This window comes from Xenopus tropicalis, chromosome 1 (genome assembly GCF_000004195.4).
Source record: "Xenopus tropicalis strain Nigerian chromosome 1, UCB_Xtro_10.0, whole genome shotgun sequence".
Lineage (NCBI taxonomy): Eukaryota > Metazoa > Chordata > Amphibia > Anura > Pipidae > Xenopus > Xenopus tropicalis.
In genome coordinates, this window is record NC_030677.2 from 45,866,636 (window position 1) to 45,890,481 (window position 23,846).

The 23,846-nt window shown below is 40.0% G+C and overlaps 1 protein-coding gene across 8 annotated transcripts in view; it reads right to left on the reverse strand.

Annotated features, from left to right (window-relative positions):
- The window catches only part of tenm3 (teneurin transmembrane protein 3), a 580,699-nt gene that overhangs the window by 160,903 nt on the left and 395,950 nt on the right, over window positions 1-23,846 (reverse strand). For all 8 annotated transcript variants that reach the window (XM_031895448.1, XM_031895444.1, XM_031895443.1 and 5 more), the window contains one exon: window positions 20,757-20,966. In XM_031895448.1, coding sequence (XP_031751308.1) covers window positions 20,757-20,966 — 210 coding nt within the window. The remainder of the gene's footprint in view (window positions 1-20,756; window positions 20,967-23,846) is intronic.

Here is a 23,846-nt window from a genome sequence, read left to right on the forward strand (position 1 = left end):
CCCACAGCCACAGTCCCTTCCCAGAGGCTATTATCCCCCCACTGCTACTATAGGCACCATCTCTCCCTACTATACCTGCTATCCCACAGCCACAGTCCCTTCCCAGAGGCTATTATCCCACTGCTACTATAGGCACCATCTCTCCCTACTATACCTGCTATCCTACAGCCACAGTCCCTTCCCAGAGGCTATTATCCCCCCACTGCTACTATAGGCACCATCTCTCCCTACTATACCTGCTATCCCACAGCCACAGTCCCTTCCCAGAGGCTATTATCCCCCCACTGCTACTATAGGCACCATCTCTCCCTACTATACCTGCTATCCCACAGCCGCAGTCCCTTCCCAGAGGCTATTATCCCCCCACTGCTACTATAGGCACTATCTCTCCCTACTATACCTGCTATCCCACAGCCACAGTCCCTTCCCAGAGGCTATTATCCCCCACTGCTACTACAGGCACCATCTCTCCCTGCTATACCGGCTATCCCAAAGCCCCAGCCCCAGTCCCTTCCCAGAGGCTATTATCCCACTGCTACTATAGGCACCATCTCTCCCTACTATACCTGCTATCCCACAGCCAAAGTCCCTTCCCAGAGGCTATTATCCCCCCAGTGCTACAATAGGCACCATCTCTCCCTACTATACCTACTATCCCACAGTCCCTTCCCAGAGGCTATTATCCCCACTGCTACTATAGGCACCATCTCTCCCTACTATACCTGCTATCCCACAGCCACAGTCCCTTCCCAGAGGCTATTATCCCCTCACTGCTACTATAGGCACCATCTCTCCCTACTATACCTGCTATCCCACAGCCACAGTCCCTTCCCAGAGGCTATTATCCCCCCCACTGCTACTATAGGCACCATCTCTCCCTACTATACCTGCTATCCCACAGCCACAGTCCCTTCCCAGAGGCTATTATCCCCCCCACTGCTACTATAGGCACCATCTCTCCCTACTATACCTGCTATCCCACAGCCACAGTCCCTTCCCAGAGGCTATTATCCCCCACTGCTACTATAGGCACCATCTCTCCCTACTATACCTGCAATCCCACAGTCCCTTCCCAGGGGCTATTATCCCCACTGCTACTATAGGCACCACCTTTCCCTACTTTACCTGCTATCCCACAGTTCCTTCCCAGAGGCTATTATTCCCCCCACTGCTACTATAGGCACCACCTCTCCCTACTTTACCTGCTATCCCACAGTTCCTTCCCAGAGGCTATTATTCCCCCCACTGCTACTATAGGCACCATCTCTCTCTACTATACCTGCTATCCCACAGCCACAGTCCCTTCCCAGAGGCTATTATCCCACTGCTACTATAGGCACCACCTCTCCCTACTATACCTGCTATCCCACAGCCACAGTCCCTTCCCAGAGGCTATTATCCCCCCACTGCTACTATAGGCACCATCTCTCCCTACTATACACGCTATCCCACAGCCACAGTCCCTTCCCAGAGGCTATTATCCCCCCACTGCTACTATAGGCCCCATCTCTCCCTACTATACCTGCTATCCCACAGCCACAGTCCCTTCCCAGAGGCTATTATCCCCCCACTGCTACTATAGGCCCCATCTCTCCCTACTATACCTGCTATCCCACAGCCACAGTCCCTTCCCAGAGGCTATTATCCCCCCACTGCTACTATAGGCACCATCTCTCCCTACTATACCTGCTATCCCACAGCCACAGTCCCTTCCCAGAGGCTATTATCCCCACTGCTACTATAGGTACCATCTCTTCCTACTATACCTGCTATCCCACAGCCCCAGTCCCTTCCCAGAGGCTATTTTCCCACTGCTACTATAGGCACCATCTCTCCCTACTATACCTGCTATCCCACAGCCACAGTCCCTTCCCAGAGGCTATTATCCCCCCACTGCTACTATAGGCACCATCTCTCCCTACTATACCTGCTATCCCACAGTCCCTTCCCAGAGGCTATTATCCCCCCACTGCTACTATAGGCACCATCTCTCCCTACTATACCTGCTATCCCACAGCCACAGTCCCTTCCCAGAGGCTATTATCCCACTGCTACTATAGGCACCATCTCTCCCTACTATACCTGTGATTCCAAAGCCACACTCACATTTTATATATGCACTCTTACCCCACTTTGGGCCAGATTTTAGTATAAAAGTGTATCTCCTTATTCAATTCTGTATTTTTCATAGAGTTTAATCGAGTCACATGCTAAACCATGAGATTTCTTAACAAATTGAATCCCTTTACCTGCTATCCCCCAGCCACAATCCATTGCCAGACTGGGAATGGCTGCACAGATTAGAGTACATATGTAGCAAGATATTGAGCTTCTCACACTCTCCCTACGTACAACTGATCAAAGGCATTAAATCCTTGTTGAAGCACCTGAAGACAGTACTATATTGCAGAGTGATGGTCAACGGATAACCAAATCTATGCCTTTTTTACATAGTTCTGCAGCTTACATTTTTTTTTTTTAGAAAATGATGGACAAAAAGAAAACAAAAAGTTCTTTCTATATGCAATCATCCCTGGCAAATTACATTTCATGCTGGCATCAGCAAATGCTTTAAGGTTGCAAGAAAAGGTTTCTTTCATCTGTGTCAATGATTTCATATTCCTGCTGTACTAGAGCTCATAGCACTGACTGCAAATAACAATAGCAACACTGGTGTCCAGTTCCCTGGCTGCAAGTCAGTTGCATTGTAGCCACAAGGGAACAGTGGAATTACTGGCAACTTACTGGCAAAGTTTGAGTCTATTGGGTCCTGTACTTTATAATTGTTTGGAGTCATCAGATGCTAATAGGCATGCTTGGGTGCAAATACCTTTGAGAATTTTACATCCGGTAGGGCATTGCGAATTCATTAATGAGTGTATTCCATCTCTATAAATCAGCACCCATCATGCACAAAACATATTTGCATTCACAGCTTTGAGTGGCAGCTGCCATATTGCTTGAGTTGGCAAAGAGATTCTCCAGACACAATTTGCATAAACTAATTTTATCCACTAGATATTATGGTAGAAGTGGTTCCTATGAAGATGTTCCATTAGAGATCGGCACTATAGTATATACACGTGTACGGAATTCATTTTCAGACCGCACAGTAAGCTATGCCCTCATACTTCAGTCAGATAATAGTAAGAGAGAGAAAGACATTAATACTAGCTCAGTAGATAATAAAATATAATATAAACTATATAATATGTAAGTGGTGATAGGAATGGGGGAGCAGGCAGGTTATGAATAGTGCACGCTTTTAAGAAAATACAGAAAAGTAGATTTTTTTTATTGCATCTAATTTTAAAATATTTTCATATTCCCCTCAAACATAAGAAGACACACACACATTAAAAAGCAAAGGCTGATTTTTCCCCCTGACTTTGATGAATTGCTCATGGAAAGCTGTAAAGGGCACCATCCGAAAGAAATTCTGTCAGGGTAGACAGTTTCCAGCAAAGTGAAGAACTGGGGATTACTGTTCCACTGCAGATGACAGGTGTATAACCTGCTTTCATATATTAGCACCTGCTCTAGGCCAGCGATCCAAATATAACACTTCATTCTATCTCAGAGCAGCCGCGCATATCAGTGCCACTAGATCCCTGGGCTGCAGGCAATGCCAGGGTTCCCCTACCTTCTATCACATGGTACTAAGCAGCGCAACTGCACAGGGCTTACGTAGCTGGGCCAGCAGCAGAACAATAGCAAACTACAATTTTACTGGGTTCATTCTGTAATTTGGAGTGTCACACTTTAGGGGTCATTTATTTACTGCACTGCAGTGTGCGAAGTGCAACTTCAGACACAATCGCCACGCATTTTTTACCCACAATGCATCTGTAACTCCATAATTACAGTGGCATTGGTTTCGCCTGGAGGCCAACACTAGGTACTTTATGAAAGTGCACAGAGTGCACGAGCACCTTTATTGGCACGAGCACCTTTACTGAATGGAATTTGTTTAACAACTGATTGCGGCCTAGTGCAGCTTCGGTGCTACTGTTTTATTATTACAGATTATTAAGAAAAATCAAATCTTTGCAAAAAAAAGAATTGTTTGCACTTAAAATGGACTCAATGGCAATACCTGTAGTATGAAATCAGGTGTGTAACCCATGATCCTAAATACTGGCTGGCCCCTCCAACATGCTTGTCACCAAAGGTTGATTTAAAGAATAAGCAGCTCTGTATTGTTAAATGTAATAGACCCAAGGGCATATAAATAATAAAACACAGTATACAACACACTCCTATGACAGTAGTTCTGTACATTGTTCGGTACATCTGTTAAGGGGTGCTGGGAACTGTAGCTTAAGAACAGGTTGGCTGGACATTTGTGATTTACGCATCTCTATTCCACCAGCCTTCCCACATTGCCCTGGGCCCTTCTCCTCTCTAACTCCAGCACCGCTAGGTCCCCTTTAGTGGGGAGCCAACACATCCTATAAGAACACCATTCTGCTGTGCTTTCCTCTCTCCCTTACAGTCCAGGGATTTATGCATGAATTCACCACACACATCTGATTCTCATTACCATATCCCCCTGCTCCCTGTGCGCGGGAGGGAAGACTCTGCTGAACTTTATGAGGGTTTTGGTTATGGTTGAGAGAGGCAATGTAAGTTCCCTTTCAAGGTCACACACAGCTTTGCTTCAACAACAGTTTCACAAGTGTGTCCTGTAGCAATGAGATACATGCATGTGTGTGTGGGACAGACACAAAAGGTAAAATAAATGTCTTCGAAATAGAGATAGATATTTGTAGGTATCTGGCAAAACAATTAATTAGAGGAGAACTAAAGATTTAAGAATGATGCTTATTTAGGAGTTAAGATCTCTCTGCTTCTTATAATGTCCCAAGTAGCACCCTATCTTCTTAAAGCTGTTAGATACATAATATATACATACATACACATCATAAAAATCATTGTACAATGCTGTTTAGTAATTAATTTAGCTTCACATTATAAATGGCAGCAAAGAAACATCACTTTTTTCATTGTAATTACCCCACAGCATTGAATATTTGCCAGATGTAACCTCAAATTCTACTATGTTGATTATTTCCCCCAAGCCCTAAGTCTGGTGAGCAGCAGCCCTGAGACCTCTGATTATGTGCAGTGTCAGTGGCATTCGAAAGATGTCCTTACAAGATCAGAAGGTGAAGAGCTGCTATGTAGAAGTAGAAGTTTTAAGATGTGGATGAATACATTTATAGGACTGCTCAACCTCTGGGCTGGCACAGTAAGTTCAGTTTAAACTATATATATTTTGATCTACAGTTCTCCTTTTGTCAATTGTTGTCTAGTAACTCAAGAGTTTTGGTATGGAGCTAAGATTCTGGGCTAGCTTTAGTGGGAGTAGGTTACCTACAGCACCAAGAAAAAATACTGCAGAAATTGACCTCACCACTTTAAAACACTAAACAATCATTAAAAAATATATCTAAAACTCCTAAAAGTAATGGCAGTGATGAAATCACACTATACAGACGCATAGTATAACGCAGTCTAACCACAGGTTGTCAACACATACAAAATTCAGAGAATGAAAGAAATCCCTCAGGTGCCAGAGATGCAGAACATTACACACCTCACTGGCACTCAAGGCGACAGACGGAGCTTTCGTTTGGTGGAACAGGACATCTCCCTTAAACAGGAAAAAATGTGTTATATACTAGATTTATACACTGTACAATGTACAACTTATTATCATAGGTCTTTCTCTGCATATTTTTGTTTGTAAGTGGGAACTGCAACTGCCAAAAAGGTTGTTGGGAAGGGGATAAAATCTCAGTTATAGACTTTAATAAAACAAAGCCCTCCCACTAGGCATAAAAGTGCTTGTTAACAATAGCAAAGTATTGTTGAAAAATAGAAATACAACTAAGGGATGACAGAAACAAAATGTTTTTTAAGTTTTCTAAATCCATAATTGATTATCCTAATGGCCCTTACTAAAAATATTTGTTGCTAATTCTGAAAGCAGACAGTTCCTTCCTTATGTGCCTAATGTTACATCATTGAGTAACAGGTTCACTACTGGCTGGCACAAGAGCAATCTGCTTTCTAAGAAGGAGAATACTAATGATCAAAATAAAAGCTTTGATTCCTGCCCAAACACAAGGTATAAAAAAAAATTAGCACAACACTTATATGTAGGGGAGCTGCCATTATGTTTGTAAATCTAAAAAGTTCTACATAGAAGGCAGCGCCATTATCTATGTCCACTAGGGGTGCTGTAACACTTTGCAAAGACAAGGAACATGGCAGTTGCTTCTCTCCATATTTATATAGTAGGGGTCATTTACCACCTGCAGGGTACAAGGTGCAAAACCCTGGTGCTATAAGCCATAAAAAGTACATGTTCCCTTTATAAAACACATAGCGACCTACAGACTGATATGCCCTCTGCATCAACTTCATTTTGGAAGAACTAGAGAAAAAGCCTTGCGTTATTAACATAAAACACGATCAGCTACTTCTAATTTGTCAGAAGTAATTCTGAAGTCCTTCAAGAAAGAGAGAAATAAATAAATCAACTTTCTAAGTAAAACTATTACCACTTTGTTGCCTTAGGTCTGGACAAGGGATTGTCACATAAAGAAAAACTCAAATTACATTTTCTCACTTCAGTTAAAGTGAATATTTGATTATGCATTTCCCTTTCTTCTTTACATCCTTTCATCTTCTCTTTTTAAATTAAATCATTTTTTACTTTGAATTTAGCATCGTGCTACATGCCACACATTAATAAGAGTGGCCATTGGACCGAAAGCGGCTTTTACGGTTTCACAGCCACACACCTTGAGCGCACAGCAACAAACACCAGCCTAGTATTTAAGAATAAACATTACTTTTGGGGGTTCAAGAAGAGGCAACTAACCAGGGCACCGCCCATAGTGGGACAGCTTAAACAGTATAAGGGCAGGAGAAATCTCAATAACGAGCCACATAGCAACCTCTCTGGTGTTCAGGCAGTGCCTCTAGTGGTAAGGATGGCCCCACCCCTACCAAAGGCAACCTAGTCAATAAATACACACAACCCAGCCTTTTATTTTAATTAAAATGTGTGGGTTTAAAAAATGCTTCCTAATCATGGTTTATAATGCATTACATTTATCCTGCAAGATCTTTCAGGCTGGATTGAATTCCTCCCAGTGAATACATTACTACTGTATTATGCAAAACTTGTAATAACCATAATTGAAAACAAACTATAATGTACTTATGAGTTCACCAGACTGCCCAGAGAATTCATTATGAGTTAATATAAATGGCTTATGGTAATAACTAGTGTATCTGATATTATAGGAGGCGGAACTGGAAAGGTTGAATAGGCCATAGCTGTTCATATTATATATTTCATATATATATTCATAGGGAGTTAAATACAAAAAACATTAACTATCTATCTATAATCTGTCTATCTATCATCTGTCTATCTATCATCTATCTATCTATCTGCATGTGCATAGTACAAAAATATTGCCCCATTTCTAGCAGCTTTCCACTCCTAAATTGGATTATTACAGTTCAGCATTCACAGGGGTTGGCTAGGGGACTGTTCTCTAAAACGCCCCCCCAGTTTGTGCATCATTCAGATGTGTAGACTAGGTAGTGCCATGGGCTGCAAGACACAGGAGAGCCCTGAATGTACCATTTGCCTATGGCATGCTGTAAGGAAAGGGCTGCCTTGACTTCAACAGAAAGGCGCAGAGTCTTCTGTACATAAGATCTAAGGGGTGGGTTTCATACCCTTTATTGCTCTTGTATTTGAACACAGGGCAATAGTTAATGAAGCCCACAGAGAGAGAGATGCAATGAGAGATAGCGAAGTACAGACTGACAGAGAAGTATTTGGATATTTCTGTTGCACTTTCCTCTACCTTTAGCATAACAGACCTGTGCCCTGCAAGCCTATCACAATTTCTAATGGTGTAAGTCAGTCAGAATTTCCAGCAAGTAATTAAGCTTAACTCCATGCAAGGAGACCATTTCTCCCTTATCAGTCTGATTAGACCCTTATATTTCAGATATATGTTATATTAGCTTACAGTAGCTATTTTCTCTCCCTTGCCAACATAAGGATGGTGCCCTGCTACTTTTCCACAGGGACAGTTGCCCACTATAAAGTATGACATACAACTTAATGTCAGATTATGGCATAGATGCACTGGAGCACCCTTTCTTGATCTTCCTAATACCTGTAAGATTTGGGCAGTATGAAGTTTTATTCTATGGCCCAAACACAAATTTAAAAGCTTGCTTCATTTGGCTAATAGAAATTTGCTTGCTGAGAACTCATTAGTAATATTATTGGGTGTTATCTATTGCCCCTTGATTTCCTTGCCTCAAGTAGAGCCCCCAGGACAATTCTGCAAGGTGCCGCCATATTATCGCCATTGCCATATACACTGCTATGCATACAGTACCATTACTGCAATTTTAAAAGAATCATTCAAAAACATTAGCCACCCTTGTTCTAGAGACAAGTTTCTGTGTAGCAAGACACCTCTAGTGAAATCAGCTTATTAGATATTACAGGCCCCCGTCTGCTTTCCTAATGGCTTTCAGGTGGTGATCATTTTAATGACTATCAGTCTGAGAGAGAATAATAGGGCCAGAGCTCTTATTATGCATATAAGGTTCATGCTATGCCAATTTAGGGAATTCCCTCGTAGCTAGAAACACTGATTTAACACAAGAAACAGAATATCCAATAAAGGACATTGCTCATTATTTGCCACAAAGAAATCCTCCGAGCACAGATCAATTTTCCTATTATACTTCCCTATCTTTGTTACGTTATCTGGTTCGGAGCCAGCATGGAGATGAATGCAGCCCCATACCATGAGCATAATGAGCAGTGATTTGTTTAACAATTAAAGATGTAATTCAGCTCCTGTTACCCAGCAAAGACATTTCAAAGAAACAACCATCTTTTCCCTTTCACATTTTCATCACCTCTGCCGACGGTGCCTGCTGTCAAGCCAGCGGCGTGTCAGAAATGGGTGAGCAACGTGAGCCTATCGAAATCTGAAGCTGTTCTGCCTGAAAACAAAGCGCACTTTGCTCCCACGCGCCCCATGTTGTGCAGCTCATCCTATCCGCAATTACTGGCCAGACCCATCTGTACCAGCCTGATAGGAATGCTGGGCCCATTTAAAGAATCAGGAAGCCCAATTCTCTAGAACATCCATTTCTGCTTCCTAAAGGGATTTCTCTGCAGGTCCTGGACAAATACCCTTCGTCTTTGTAATAGACAATCAGCTACTGTGGAAATGAATCTTTAAATAAGACTGCCCGGAGCATACTAGCACATACAGAGCTTTATGAACCTGAGCAATCCAACCTAATCACTATGGGGCTGTATATCTTTTTATCTGTTTTGCTCCATTTTCTCATCTTTTTTAGCCTGTTATAGACGTATAAGTTAGTTAGGAAAAATATAAAAATGCTGTTCTTTTGGCCAATAAACACTGAGTTTACAGAGGAGACAGGAGCCTTGTCCAACGCCACATGCTCAGTATGGACTCAATGAGCTGCTGCATGGTGGTACAATGGTTAGTATTGCTTCTTTGCAGCACTGGTGCCCTATGTCTGATTCCAGCCACAGCGCTATTTGCATGTAGTCTGTATGTTTCCCCCTGCTTGAATGGGTAACTCCAGTTTCCTTCAACAACACACAATATTATTGATAACTGATAAAACTGAACGCAGTGGGGCTCATTTATAAACACTGGGCAGATTTTCACCTGGGCAGCAAATAAATTGATTACATTTTTTCAGCCAGCTGCACGTATAACAATGAAAGCAGACTTCTGATTAGTTGCCATGGGTTACTGCCAAGGTGCAAATCTGCCCAGTTTTTATAAATTACCCCCTTTGCGTGTGTAATAGGAACCTTAGATTGTAAACTCCACTGGGACTGATGTCAATTATGCATAATCTCTGTAAAGTGATGCAGAATATATTGGTGCAATATAAATAAAGCATAATAATACTAACAGTGTAGAGCAGTGCTGTCCAACTGGTGCCCCGCAGGTTCAACCTGTGCGGCCCAACCTCTGGTGGTTATTCTGCTATTTAGGGATAGATTTTTCACCACAGAAAAATTTACTGACTTTCTATTCATTTCCTATGGGCTTATTTATTAATGGGTAAAAGTTTGAGTTTACCATTTGATAAATACGCTTCTAAATGTCCCATAGGAATGAATGGAAAGTGGGTGAAATTTTATGTGGTAAACTCTGTCAAATTCTAAATTCTAATTCTAAAATATGCAATGACCCTCTCACAACAGATAGGTGTGGCTTAGAAGCTGAGGTTAGATCTGCTATCAATAGGAGCAATAACCTAAGTGTCCAGTAATAGCAGAGGGAATCAATATGACAAATCTACACAGTATGTTCATAGCCAATACAGTGATTGAGCCCAAAACTGTATCTCTCACATGAATTTCTATATATCATGAAGAGCTAAGAATGTTGAGGAGAGACTGCTTTTAACAGAATTAATATTTGTATTGCTTGGGTACAACAACAAGAATAAATGCATTATTTAAGTGGAGAACAGGATAGCACCACATAAATCATACTTTTTTATTTAATCTTTGACTCAAAGCGACCTAATGCTGAAAGACACCTACTGCTACAAAAATACACTCCATGACCTGCTGAAGTCAGTTTGCCTTGAGGCGTTTCCAGCAGTTGTACAACTGTAAGCCTAAAATATGATCATGTTGCTCAGCTGCAGTCTTCACCAGCTCCCAAGTATTACAAATATAGAAAACCAGAACCATGATTAACAACATATGACCATTGGTATTTACATTTCAGAAGAAAAAGCATTGAAACATAGATATGCAGCTGGCAAAAAAAAAAAAGTCTGACAACAAAAAAGGGACACATATTAAGCATTGTTTCTTTTAGAAAAGTGCTTGTTTGGCAGCAAAGAAAAGTGGATTTTCGTTGAAGCCAGGATCCTATATACTTTTCCAAAGTGCAAAGGAAAGTAAGCACTTTTAATGAAGAAAGAAAGAAAAAAAAAACAGAACTAGGCACCTAGTGGCTAATAACAACCACAGCCTGTTAAAGCCCACGCTGTGTTCGGATATTAAACTTCTACTGAAGCTACGTGATGCCTTGATTGTTGAGATTCTAATGCCAAGATCTCCAGCCCACAGCTTGTGAGCAACATGTGGTTCAAACATCATTGGCTCTTCCTGCCAGGAGACTCCAGCACTCCCCGGAATCCTGCACTTTATTGTTTCTTGTACATTTCATGGCATTGACTAGTGATTAAAGCAACAGTTATGGCTGCTTGGTTTTTCACTGTAACATTTTTCTCTGTCCAGGATCTGAAATACACGGATCTTGAAGGCTGAGAATATTTACAGCTTTGGGAAATAACTGACTAGGGGCATGCTAACTTTCTCTCACTAACTGGGAAATTAAAATTAAAGGGATATAAGGCTTGAGTCTATGTTTGTAACATGTAAAATAACTATAATCTGGGGCTATCTTTTATTTATAAAACTATCCCTTATCCTGTAGCACTGTGACAATGGGAATCAGGCATATGGATTTGAAAGAAGATAAAACAAACAAAAATCAATAGAAAGGGATGCCCTTCTTACATGGGCTTACTATAGAGAGGAAGAGGGGTCTGGCTACTGGAAAAGAAAAGAAGTGCCTCTGGCAAAAAAGGTGCAGCAAGTAGGAAGCTGCAGGTAAATGAACTTTGTTTTAAATACAGCATAATGATTTTATCCCCCCCCCCAAACTAGCCAGCATCAAGTATAACAATAAGGCATTTTCATATGTGCATTGATATGTCCGTGCATTAACTTATGTACTGTGACTTAGCCAGCACCAAGGCTCACAATGGAAATGCTAAGGGAGTTTGTTTCTTTAAAGTCTCATATTGAAAGTTTACCACTTTAATAAGTGAGTGCTTATTAAAGTGGTAAACTTGTGTGAATAAAAAAACTCAAATACTTTAATATTCGATTTTAAACTCGAAACAAACGAATAAAACTCGAATTGAACAAATGGCTTGACTTTGCCTTGGACAACTCCCTTGACTTCTACAGAAACTCGCAAGCTTTTAGATGGCAAAGTTTTAGGCTAATGTCAGACCAGGCAGGCCCGGATTTGTGGAGAGGCCACAAAGGCCCGGGCCTAGGGCGGCAGAAGTTTAGGGGCTTAATGCTGCCCCGCCGCAAAAAAATTTTTAAATTTGGCTCCCATACGGAGCAGTCGGGACCTCTCCCCACTGCTCCGTATGGTGGGGTCGCTTTCGCACATGCGCACGGGGGGGGGCGCGGGGGCCGCGCTTTCGCGCATGCACACTGGGGGCCGCGCTTTCGCGCATGCACACTGGGGGCCGCGCTTTCGCGCATGCGCATGGGTGGGGAGGGGGCGACCGACAGGGGCGGTCTCGGGGCGCCCAAAACAGAAATCTGGCCCTGAGACCAGGTGTATGATGTATATTTTCGGCAAGCTGAAAAACACCTCCTACTTGTGCCTGCACCCGAATGAATGGAATACGCTTGGGTGCAGGCACATGTAGCTGATATCCACATAAAAACGCGAGAGAATGTAAAGTCAGCTTACCGAAAATATACGCTATACGCCTGGTCTGACATTAGCCTGACATTCAAGTTTTTAAAACATAACTCAAATGTAAGTTTTTTAAGTGCCAAAAAAAAAAATCAAACTCGACGGTTGATAAATCACCCTTTGTATTTGCACTTCTGCTAAAATGCAATGCAGGGAAGGGGCAGTTAAAGATTTGGTACTAATGGCTGCAACTACATAAAATATATATTTCACAGATAAGGTGTAAACACAATTCTAGTGACTGTACCTCAAGTTAATAAAACTCCCTGACATTTGTCAAGTTTAGCCTGTCCCTGTTGCAAAGCTGAATATAAAAGGTATAACTAATCAAAGCATGGGAACAATCTGTAAGGGGCAGATTTATCAAAATGTGAGATTAGAGCTCACCACAGAAAAATTCAACTTCTTTCTATTCATTCCTATGGGATTTTTAGAAGCATTTTTTTATCAAATGGTGAATTCTAACTTTCACCCAATGATAAATATGCTTTTTAAAATCCCATTGAAAAATAGGTAAATTTATCTGTGATGAGCCCTAATCTCACATTTTGATAAATCTGCCCCTTAGTAAAAGCCCCCATACACGGGCCGATAGAAGCTGCCGATATCGGTCCCTTGGACCGATTCGGCAGCTAATCGGCCTGTGTATGGGAAGAAACGAGCGGCCTGGCCGACCGATATCTGGCCTGAAATTGGCCAGATATCGATCGGCCAGGTTAGAAAATCCAGTCGGATCGGGGACCGCATCGGCTCGTTGATGCGGTCCCCGAACCGACTGCCCATGGCCGCAAATGTAATCCGATCGTTTGGCCCCAAGCAACTTGCTACCCGATATCGCCCACCCGTAGGTGGGGATATCGGGTAAAGATCCGCTCGCTTGGCGACATCGCCAAGCGAGCGGATCTTATAGTGTATGGGGACCTTTAGGAGGAACTCAACCTGTGCTCTGGAACTGTTCATCTGCTTAAGGGTTAACATGAATATATCTGAATACTTTTGAAAAGACCAAGTTATGTGAATTTGTCTAAAAAAGGAAACAACGACAGACACTGTGACACAAAGCAGTCTCATTTTAAAGAAGGCTTGGCTGCTACGGTGCATGTTTAGTCAAATACACTGGAGCCTGGACTCTCTCCAGATACCAGCGACAGTTATAAAAAAGGGTTAAAGAGGATTATTCCGTGGATCGCCAAACCATTACATGTGCAGCGCCGAGCAGTCGTTCCAGGCAAAGCATTTGTCTTTTACAAATAAATACAGATGGATTTCATATGAGCAGAACAGCAAACACACTGCAAATAACACAGTGCTACTTGGTATAGTGTCTGTTTGGCAATGATATTATGCCTCGCACTTATTTAAATGAGCCCAATAATTCTGCCAATTTAGTCAGTGCATTCCACTCTGCATAGTCAAGTATGTAATGCAATAACCCTATGCCTGATCAGTCTGTTCTCCCCACAGCAAGTTATAAGGGAAAGTCTTTCTTTAAAGAACTTGTCTCCCTTTTGAAATGCACAAACTGGCCAAGCGCCAAGGGGAGCTGGTGCTTAAGCAACCAAGACTGAGCAGTGACTGTGTGCATTTCAATCTCAGCCAACCGCAGTAAATGTTATTGGAGTTTTTGTGCTGTAAAATTGCTGCTTTCATGCCCACTGCATCTGACAATAGAAATCCTAGGTCTTGGGAGAGCAAGAGAGAGCCTGATGTGTCTTATAGTCAGCTTGCTGCATCCTTCCAATATTAGGGTTGCGTTCCTATGTGCTCCTAATGGCACGGTGACAGCATGATTCATGTCACCCATGCATCCGCACACAGACCTGCGCAACTGCTTACAAACAATTCTTTGTACAATAAAAAAAAAACATAGAAACAGAATTCTTTTTTTTAATCTGCCTTGTCCTGCTGAGCAGCCATAAAACCTTATTAGGCACATACGATTGAGCCCCTGTCTACTGCATCTGAAATGCAGGCACAGATAAAATAGTGCGACCGCATTAATGAAATGCTTAACGCTACAGATATACTTCAACAGCAGAGGGTAAAATGCACAGGGGACCTCAAAATTTAATGCGATGCAAACGGGTCAATATTTTATACATTTCTGTCCTGTTTCAATTTCTTTTTTTTCAAGCGGTCCCCTTTGGTTTCATAGGTTAAACCAAGCTATTATACATGAATTATGTGTAACACACAGCAGGTGCAGGCAGTATGTGCTAGTTCCTATAAGGCAATCTTTATGGGTTAGTTACCTCAGCTGCCCATTCTCCCAGACTGACTCCTCTTGAAATGTCTGTGTCCCCTAATATGAAATCTACCCAACTGCACACCCCATTCATTACTGCTGTATATTAAATCCCTAAAATAAAATGGGATATACTTTGGTCAGGAGCTCCAGTGATCCTGTGTATTCTAGTTATAAAAGGAAACTAGATTAAGAGCAGCCCTCTTGTTGTACTATAACTGCAACTCCCACAATCCTCTGCCACTCACTAATAGCTGGCTAGGGATGATGGTGGTGTTAGTTTAAACTCCTTTACCTGCTATAGCCAAACCAAGAATGTGCTCCAATTAACCTTAGGGGCCATCCAATTACAATGTTATTATTAAATCTTGAAAGTAACCACTAATATTGTAATTGCAGGCTGTGTATTTCATCAGGGTGACTGAACAAAATAAAGAAGAGGGGAAAAGAGAGGTTCTGAACAAAGGGAAAGAAGAACTTAATTACAAAGAGATTAGAAATTATTGTTACAGCTGGACTAAAATTTAAGTTATACAGTACAGATAATGGGTAGAACAAATAACATTTCTAAAAAAGGTTTACCATTATATGAATAATTTTGTTTCTGTAAAAAGCAAAGATTTTTTCGATTTTTTTTTATAAATCTAGATATCAAGGAGTTAAAAACAGATGACGAAGTGCTGTTCACAGTGCAGCATGTGTGTGTTGACCCTGAAAATTCTTTGCACAGGGCCAATACACATACTGCATTGCAATAAGAGCATATATAAATGTATGGAAGGAAGGGTGTATGCACTGGACACAGGATTTGATTCTAGATACAATAAGATTTTCATGTGGGTAAATATTTCATATAAGCAAATTAGATGTTGCATTTAATTGGTATTTGGCTAAATCTTTGTTTTTGCTTTTGTAGAGTACAAAACCAGTCACCCACATAAGGAGGAGTTCAGACTGAGATGTTTGGCCATCAATAGGGATGTGCTCCCAGGCTGAATTCCGGCAAATTGATATATTCAGTACAGGCAACGTGGGAGCCTCAGACAGCACTTACCCAGGGACAACAACAAGTCACCACTGGACTAACTTTAAGGTTTACATTTCTATTTAAACAGATTTTTGTTCTTCTAATGTCAGCTACACACTCGTGACCCCCTCCCTACCCAAGGTAAGCATGGGTGGCATTCGGTATGCTGTCACAACAATGGAGGGCAGAAGCACAAGAATTCTGACAGGAAGGGCACTGAAGGAAAGAACCAAAGCTGCTATATACGGAAACTAATTAGTACAATATTTTGCACTGCACAGTACCATTATTATTTTTAATCTAGGCTTCCTACTACTATAATTAAGTAATTATTCATCATGTTCTGCCGATAATGCATATTCTGTGTGCTTCATATTTATATGGATCCAGGACACAGCAAACAAATCAGATAACAATATTGAATTTCATCATAGATGAGGCCACTTATTTTCTTCTTGACCCCAAAACAGCAAGCAGATTTATCTTCTATATCCGTTAATAAGGAGGTATCCCAACTTTAGCCCTTTTTCGCTGAATAGATAAGCAACCCCTTTTACAAGGTTTGGTAATGGAAATAAAATACCAGCCACCATGAGTGTTGACTTTGACATCTTGACAGCGCTTTCTGAAATAGCTCCTTTTTATTGCTGCAGGTAAAACCTACTTTCATCTAAATTTCTAAAGGATGACCCAGTGTCAACAGGTCTTAAACTGAACCCTCCCAAGGGACTAGATCAACCTTGAGTATATTTGTATATAAGCAGCATAATGCTTCAGAGACTACTCTATCTCATGCAATTAATCCCAATTTGTCTGAAGCCCTCCCTCCAACCAAAAACAAAAGAGACATGTGTTCTGATGCTTGTCTCTATACTCACTCAATTCCGGTCATGTATAAGATATTGTTGCAATTAATTGAGCAGTTTTCTGATTTGGCTAAAGCAGTCTTATTGTTGGTTGGCACATATATTTTTAAGGTGTCAATTTGTAATGCTCATATGGAGTTATGCAATAAAAGGCACTACATTTGCCCAGGAGCAGTAACCCATAGCTACCAATCAGCAGGTAGAATTTCCTGGTCACCTGTTTAAAAGCAAACATCTGATTGGGTGCCATGTGTTACTGCTCCTGAGCATATGGGGTATAGGATGCAAAAGGATGTTCTATAATCTAACATGTTCTTGTATAATAAGAATTGTAACTCTAAATAAGTTATATATTAGTATAACGTATAGAAGAACTATGTAATGTATGAGGCATCACAAAAATATTTTTTTTGTAATAAATGGCTTTTGCTATACTTTTTTTTAAGCTTAAAAAAACTAGGAACACAATTACAATTTTACTAAACAGTACAAATACAAAATGACACAAACTCCAGTTGGAATCTGCTCATAATTAGAGATGTGAGATCATTTATTATACTAGAAAGAATAAGCAACACAGAAAGGAAGACAGTAGCTCTTTATACACATTCTATAGTGGTTCCGAAACTGTAGGGCTCAGATCTGTAGTTACACCCAAAACCAATTATTGTGTGCGCTGGTATGCCTACTTGCTCTCCTAGACACGCCTGAAAGCCTAGCTTTAAGGTAAAGTAGGGCAATATTATATCTTAGATATTTTTGAAGCTATGACCTAATGGCCAATACACCAATATTATCCCATACTTATAATCTTGGTATGGCCTAAAGGGGCCATGACCAAAAGTTGGACCTCCAAGGGAGATCTGAACTAAAAAAGTCCACTGCTATAAACCATCCTGACCCCAGTAAGAGGAGTGAGGCTAAAATATTCTACCATCATCTTCCCATAGTGACTCAAGGAGAAGGTGTGTACATAACAGCAAAGACTTTTTGCTTATATGCTAAGACAGAGATGTTGCAGACAGCATCTTACAACCTTATTCCTGTATCTATAACAAATAATGTATAAGCCCAAATAAAATGCACAATATGGGAATCTGTAGAAAAAAATAAAATTATGTATTGCTGAAAAAAGGTGCCACAAAGGGGAAAAATGTAAACCTCTAGAGAATGGATTAGATTAATGGCATTGCATTTTTAGATCTTGGATACAAGTAACTGGAGACATAGTTTGTCATAACTACTGTCATTCACATCTAAAAATATATGCCACATTATATGTACCTGTAGCACAAATGTTATTTCCACATTAAAGGCACAGCTGAATAGGAAAATGAACAGTTTTCTTAAGCAACACAAGCTGCCTAACACTTTTGACATTTCACAATGGATTAATGAATTCAGTCACTACCAGTTATTAAACTGGCACGGCCGCGCTTATGGGTGAAATGCCACGGCCGAGTTAAATATTGATTTTTAGATGCTCATAACGTGTGATAGGAGCAAAACATGCATCTGACGTAGGAATGCTGAGAAAATGTAGGATTCCAAAAAACTGAAACCTTGGACGTTTTCAACGTTAATTTTTTAAAAAAAAAGCATACACCATGGTGGAGGCAAATTGCATTTGGAAAAGGCACAGAATTGAGGGCCTCATTTACATCTGCAAGTGCTGTGGGCGTGTAACACCACTATTATTAAGGGAACTTGCTTCAAAATGCACTACTTGCACTCGATGCCACTCAGTCCCTCCTGCCCTCTGTTCCCAATAAGGTGCTGCTACTGACGCAGGGGAACCCTGGAGCTTCTGACCAGTCTCCTAACTATTGTGTCCACAATGACTTTGGAATTATGGGAATTAATTGCGAGAAAAACACAAGGCTATTGCAAGTGTACTTTGCTCACTGAATTTGCGGATGTAAATGAGGCCTTTAAAGTTTGGTAAAGTTTAGAACCCCTAAATGTCTATACATTTACTAAATTCAACATATTGGCATAAAATGCTGGAAAACATTGATTTTCATTCATGTGGCAACTAAAGACAAATCTGTTCCTTTCAACTAATAAGTAAGCAATACCCACATGTATTTATTATATGCAGTAGCTTAAACAGTAGAACAATGGAGTTCATTTAGCTTCTTCAGATCTTTTTTACTCCCAGCTTGCCCTGCACTAGACACTGTGAAAAAGGTGAAAGAGTCAACTGTAGCATTCCACTGACGGAGCTAAGACACATCTGGTCTGTTTGTCATCTGTGCATTCCCTCATGAACCATGGAACTTTGTAGCTGAATGTTATAGAACAGTTCCTGGGCTGTCACTGCATGGCAAGTGTATGGGGGCAGCATCATGTAGCCTGAAAAATAACGATACACCCAAACTAATTCAGAATCAATGATTTAGCTAAACATATTAATCAACAAATCTACAAGTAACTTAACATATGACTAGATCAGGACTTTATAGTTGTAACCCCTCATAATGGTATCCGGTACATTTAATATTAATCACTTACACATAAAAGTAAATAAAGAGTCTGGGAGAACATATCACAAACTGACTGTTATAAGTTATTTCAAGACTGATTAGTTTAGGAAATGTTATCAACATACCAGCATACTTTTATGATTTTCTCTGGTTCTCTTGGAGTGGAATCTCCAGTACATTATCTTTAAGCATAGAAAGCTAGAATTATTTATACCATTATTATGTTAGTTACCGACTCCTCTGCTCTACTCTTGTCTTGGTCATCTAATAAGCTGCACTCATGCTACAATCTACTGCAACATTTTCATGAAACGTACTATATAAATACTGACAGTCTTATAAACCAAGGAACCGTTCATTTATTCGGATAGCTTGTATAATGTAGGATGGCACTGGCATTACTCTTTCAGACTTCTGTACAGACACAGAAAAACAGACATTGCCACAGGAGGCCAAAATATGAATAATGAAACCCTCTCCCCCACAATGAGTAAATTAAGTTAAGGGGGACTAGTTAAGGGGGGACTCCACAGGACATGCAGGAGATTGAGGAATAGGAATTGTGCTGTGGGAGACTGTCAGCATCTCAGAAGATCACACAGCTAAAGTTAACACTACTGAGTTCTACCAACTCCTCAAGACTGCTACTAACAGACTAGATGACAGAGAAGTACAACAGGAATTCTTGGCCTGCCACAACAAAATACAGGTCAGCACCTGGAGCTTGCAGAACCCTTCTCACTCCTTGGAAGAAGTTCAGGTTGCTCTTCTATCTAGCCCAGCTCTTGCTTATTGAGTGATTAATCAGGATTTAGTCTATCATTTGGTAGTCTTCATTCAACAGATGCCTATTCCCTGAACTCTACTAAGGTCTAATTTTATACCATGACTCTCTTTTCCTGTGCCTTTCCACACCACCCGTAACAGTAAATTAGGGATTAGAAAATCTTAACCCTTAAATATAAGCCCTTATTTGTTTATACATGTTTCTTACAAAAACTGCATGACACTTGCCGAAAAGAAAGAACATTATAGTTTCCCGTCCAGAAGGAAAAGCTAAAAAGGGGAAGATCCCAGGAAAACTGGGATGTATGGGAACCCTACACGGATGGACACATAAACACACATGAACATGGGACTCCTTATCTATTAGAAGCAACAGGAAAGTCTGCTTCATCATCAAAGATAGAGAACAAAGAACTGCCCCAAAAATAATTCACTATTAGTAATACCAAACAGACACAACAAAACACTGCATTATAAGTTTTCTACAGACAATATAATGGCAACATTAAGAATATGGTTAAATAAACCTGGGCAATTAAATAGTAAATGCCAGCAAGAGATGGGTTTCTTATTGTGCAAAAATAATTACTTATAGTAGGTAATGGCTACTATGCATGGATCATGCATCATCATTTTCATTGGCAGAAAATAAAGGCTAACATAACATTGTGAGAAAGAAGCACTCAAACTGCGGACAGGACGTCCTATTCTTACCATAACATGGGACACACTCTGAGAGAGCTGCAGGATGCACCAAACATGTGCTGGCACTGAATTCGTCATCAGTGTCAGAGTCTTGAATTGGTCGGCTACCACTAGTGCTTAGTAACCACTTCGAGTTGTCATGGAGATGGGGTGATGGAGAAGGGGAATGTAACTGTTCAATAACTGATGGACTAGATGTTGTTGATGGCATGGGAGAACCTGAGAATGAAAATAAACATTTTTGTAAAACAAAAATAAATCTTTTTTTTTTTTTGGAATGGATGAAACGGGCAAACATAAAATAAATTCCTTAGTCAAACAAAAAAATGAAATTGATGCTCAATAATATATTTCTAATCACATTTTTGTTTAAAACCTTTTCTATTTAGCAACAGTTATCAGAAATTATAATAGCAATCCCCTCCCTATCAATGTAAAACTGCATGGAATGCTATGTCATTTACTTTTGTAGTCCTATGACAGATATATCCAGTGCAAGCAGCATATTTCCCTCTTGCTACCTAGCAAGCAAATAAGATTTACAGGAGAATGTGATGTTGCCTGTAGGTGGAGCACCATGTCTAACAAACGGCTCGCGAGGCCAAGGGTCGTTCAAAAAAAAGAAAAAAGACAGGCCCAAACTGAGTAAATGTTAAAGGCAATAACTGTTTATTCTACATTAATGCTAAAGCACTGGTAAGATTTTCTAATATATATATATATATATATATATATATTAAAACATGTACTTTTATTTAGACAAATTATAGACTAAGCGTGTGTGCTCCCAAAGGCATTAAACCTTAATGGTTCTTATTTATACAATAATTTGTTTCGCCCATAAGCACAGCGATGTGTGTTTGAATATATTTTTCAATATTGAAAGCTGAGCAGAAAATAAATCAGCACTTGTTCAGTCAGACAGCTCAATAACAAAAACAAAAAATCAAACAGCGGGAATCAATCTGAATTTGGAAATTACACACAGCATATATATAAATATATATATATATGAGACAGAGTTTCCATAGCATCACAGGAAGATTCACTTTACGCTGGCAGAATATATCAATTTTACAGCTCATTATAGGCCATCACCGAGAGGCAGGTGTAAATACTTCTATGGTGTAGAACAATTTATCACAAGTTTACATTGGATTAAATGCTAGTATGTTCTCAAAATATTATCCTAGGTGACAATTCATCACTGGTTTTTCCATAGGATAAAATGGTAAGTCTTCCTCAGTGGATCAGAATCTATTACAGCTCAGCACAAATTTTCTCTAGAGCTCAAAGCGTAGTGCTTACTAGATTTATGAAAGATAGGATTATACCAATAACTGGACGGTAATTCTTGCTTTGTATATTGTATTGCATTTAAACATACAGCATATTTACATGAGGTAAAAAGAGAAAGAACATTTGCCATGGTACCATGCTTCTGTGATTTATCATGTCTAAATAGGAATATAAAGGCTGCGGGTATCCTGATCCATCTCCAGCACAAGCCCAAGAAATATAAGAAGCATGAACATTTTTACTGAAAATGGTGGTAAAGTTAACTTTACAATTGGTCTTAATTTTTACTTTTTTACTTTTTATAGTTTTTGAAATATTTTTCTTCCTCTGTGAGACTACAATTTTAATACTTTCATTTAACTTTTTTTCTATTCAGGACCTCTCCTATTCATATACCAGTCTCTTATCAAAATCATGCCTGGTTGTTGGGGTAATTGGGACCCTAGCAACCAGGTGGCTGCTTAAATTCCAAACTGGAGAGCTGCTACATAAAAAGCTAAAACATTCAAAAACCACAAATAATAACAAAGGAAGACCAACAGCAACTTGTCTCAGAATATAACAGTAAAAGTTAATTTAAGGTGAACAACCCAAAGAAGCTGTTTAGGGAGTGTAGGACAATGGCATTTGTGGCAATAACAACCTCTGGCAAAAAATCCCCCATAAATCACCATATCCAGTTTACCAAACCATGATCATTTCTGTAACTGCATATTTTATATATATTATGGCCTAATATTATGGCCTAATTTTATATATATTATGACCTAATATAAACTGGTTACTTAGGTCTAGTAATAAGATTTATCACCTAGTCATGCCAAATCTATCCCTTTTTCTACTACCACTTGGAGAGTGGTGGCATGTAAATGCAACTAAATTGTCTAATAGGGAATAGGGAGTCTAGTTGGGAAACAATACTCAAAGGAAATAATTCCTATAAGCTATTCATTAGTGTTGTCTTTTGCAACAGAAATAGTCTGGCGCCAAAAAAAATTCCACAATTTATAGCAGAACCTGGAGTTGGCTTTAATTGATGGCAAAAAAATTGCTCTAAATTCCCCCAAAATTGCTGCTGACATTAGCTCTTACACTTGTATAAATAATGCCAGCTATTGCAAGACAAATGATTCCCCAGTATAATGAACAACTTCCTGGAACTACCTATGAACAAGATGGCTTTTCAGAGCCCTGAAAACAACATGTGTAAGAGGCTTTACAGCAGTCAAATATCCCATGATGCATAGCTGTGTACATTTTAGGGGACTCCAAGCGGCTACATTATTTTTACCCTTAGCAGAGTTCTGTTACACAGAATGCTTACTCCCAACTCTTCTTTTTTTATTCTTATTTTTATTGTTTATGTAAAAGGAAGCAGTTTATTCCCCCTTTTCCTTTTTACTGTTATTCACTGACATATCTAGAAAGTATTTATTTGCCACAGTCACAATAATTCACTTTCAGCATACTTCAATTTCAGCAGAGGTAAAATGTCCCAGATACAGAAAATTCTCTTCAGTCTTTCTTTCATTTCTTATCTCTTATTCTGTCCACTCCCTTATAATACTCTCAGGCACTCGCTGTGTTTTCTTAACCTTACATGTCCGACACGAGCCGAACAAAAGGAAACATTCACAGCCACATATGTTTCCACTTTATCATTTATTTATTGTGCGCTAATGAACAGACTGAGGATTACTCAGACTTCTAGGATAAAAATAATCAGATGAAGCCAGCACGGGCAGATTGCAAAGATATACTCTTTCCTTATCAGACACCAGTGGCTGGGGCTTTACCTAC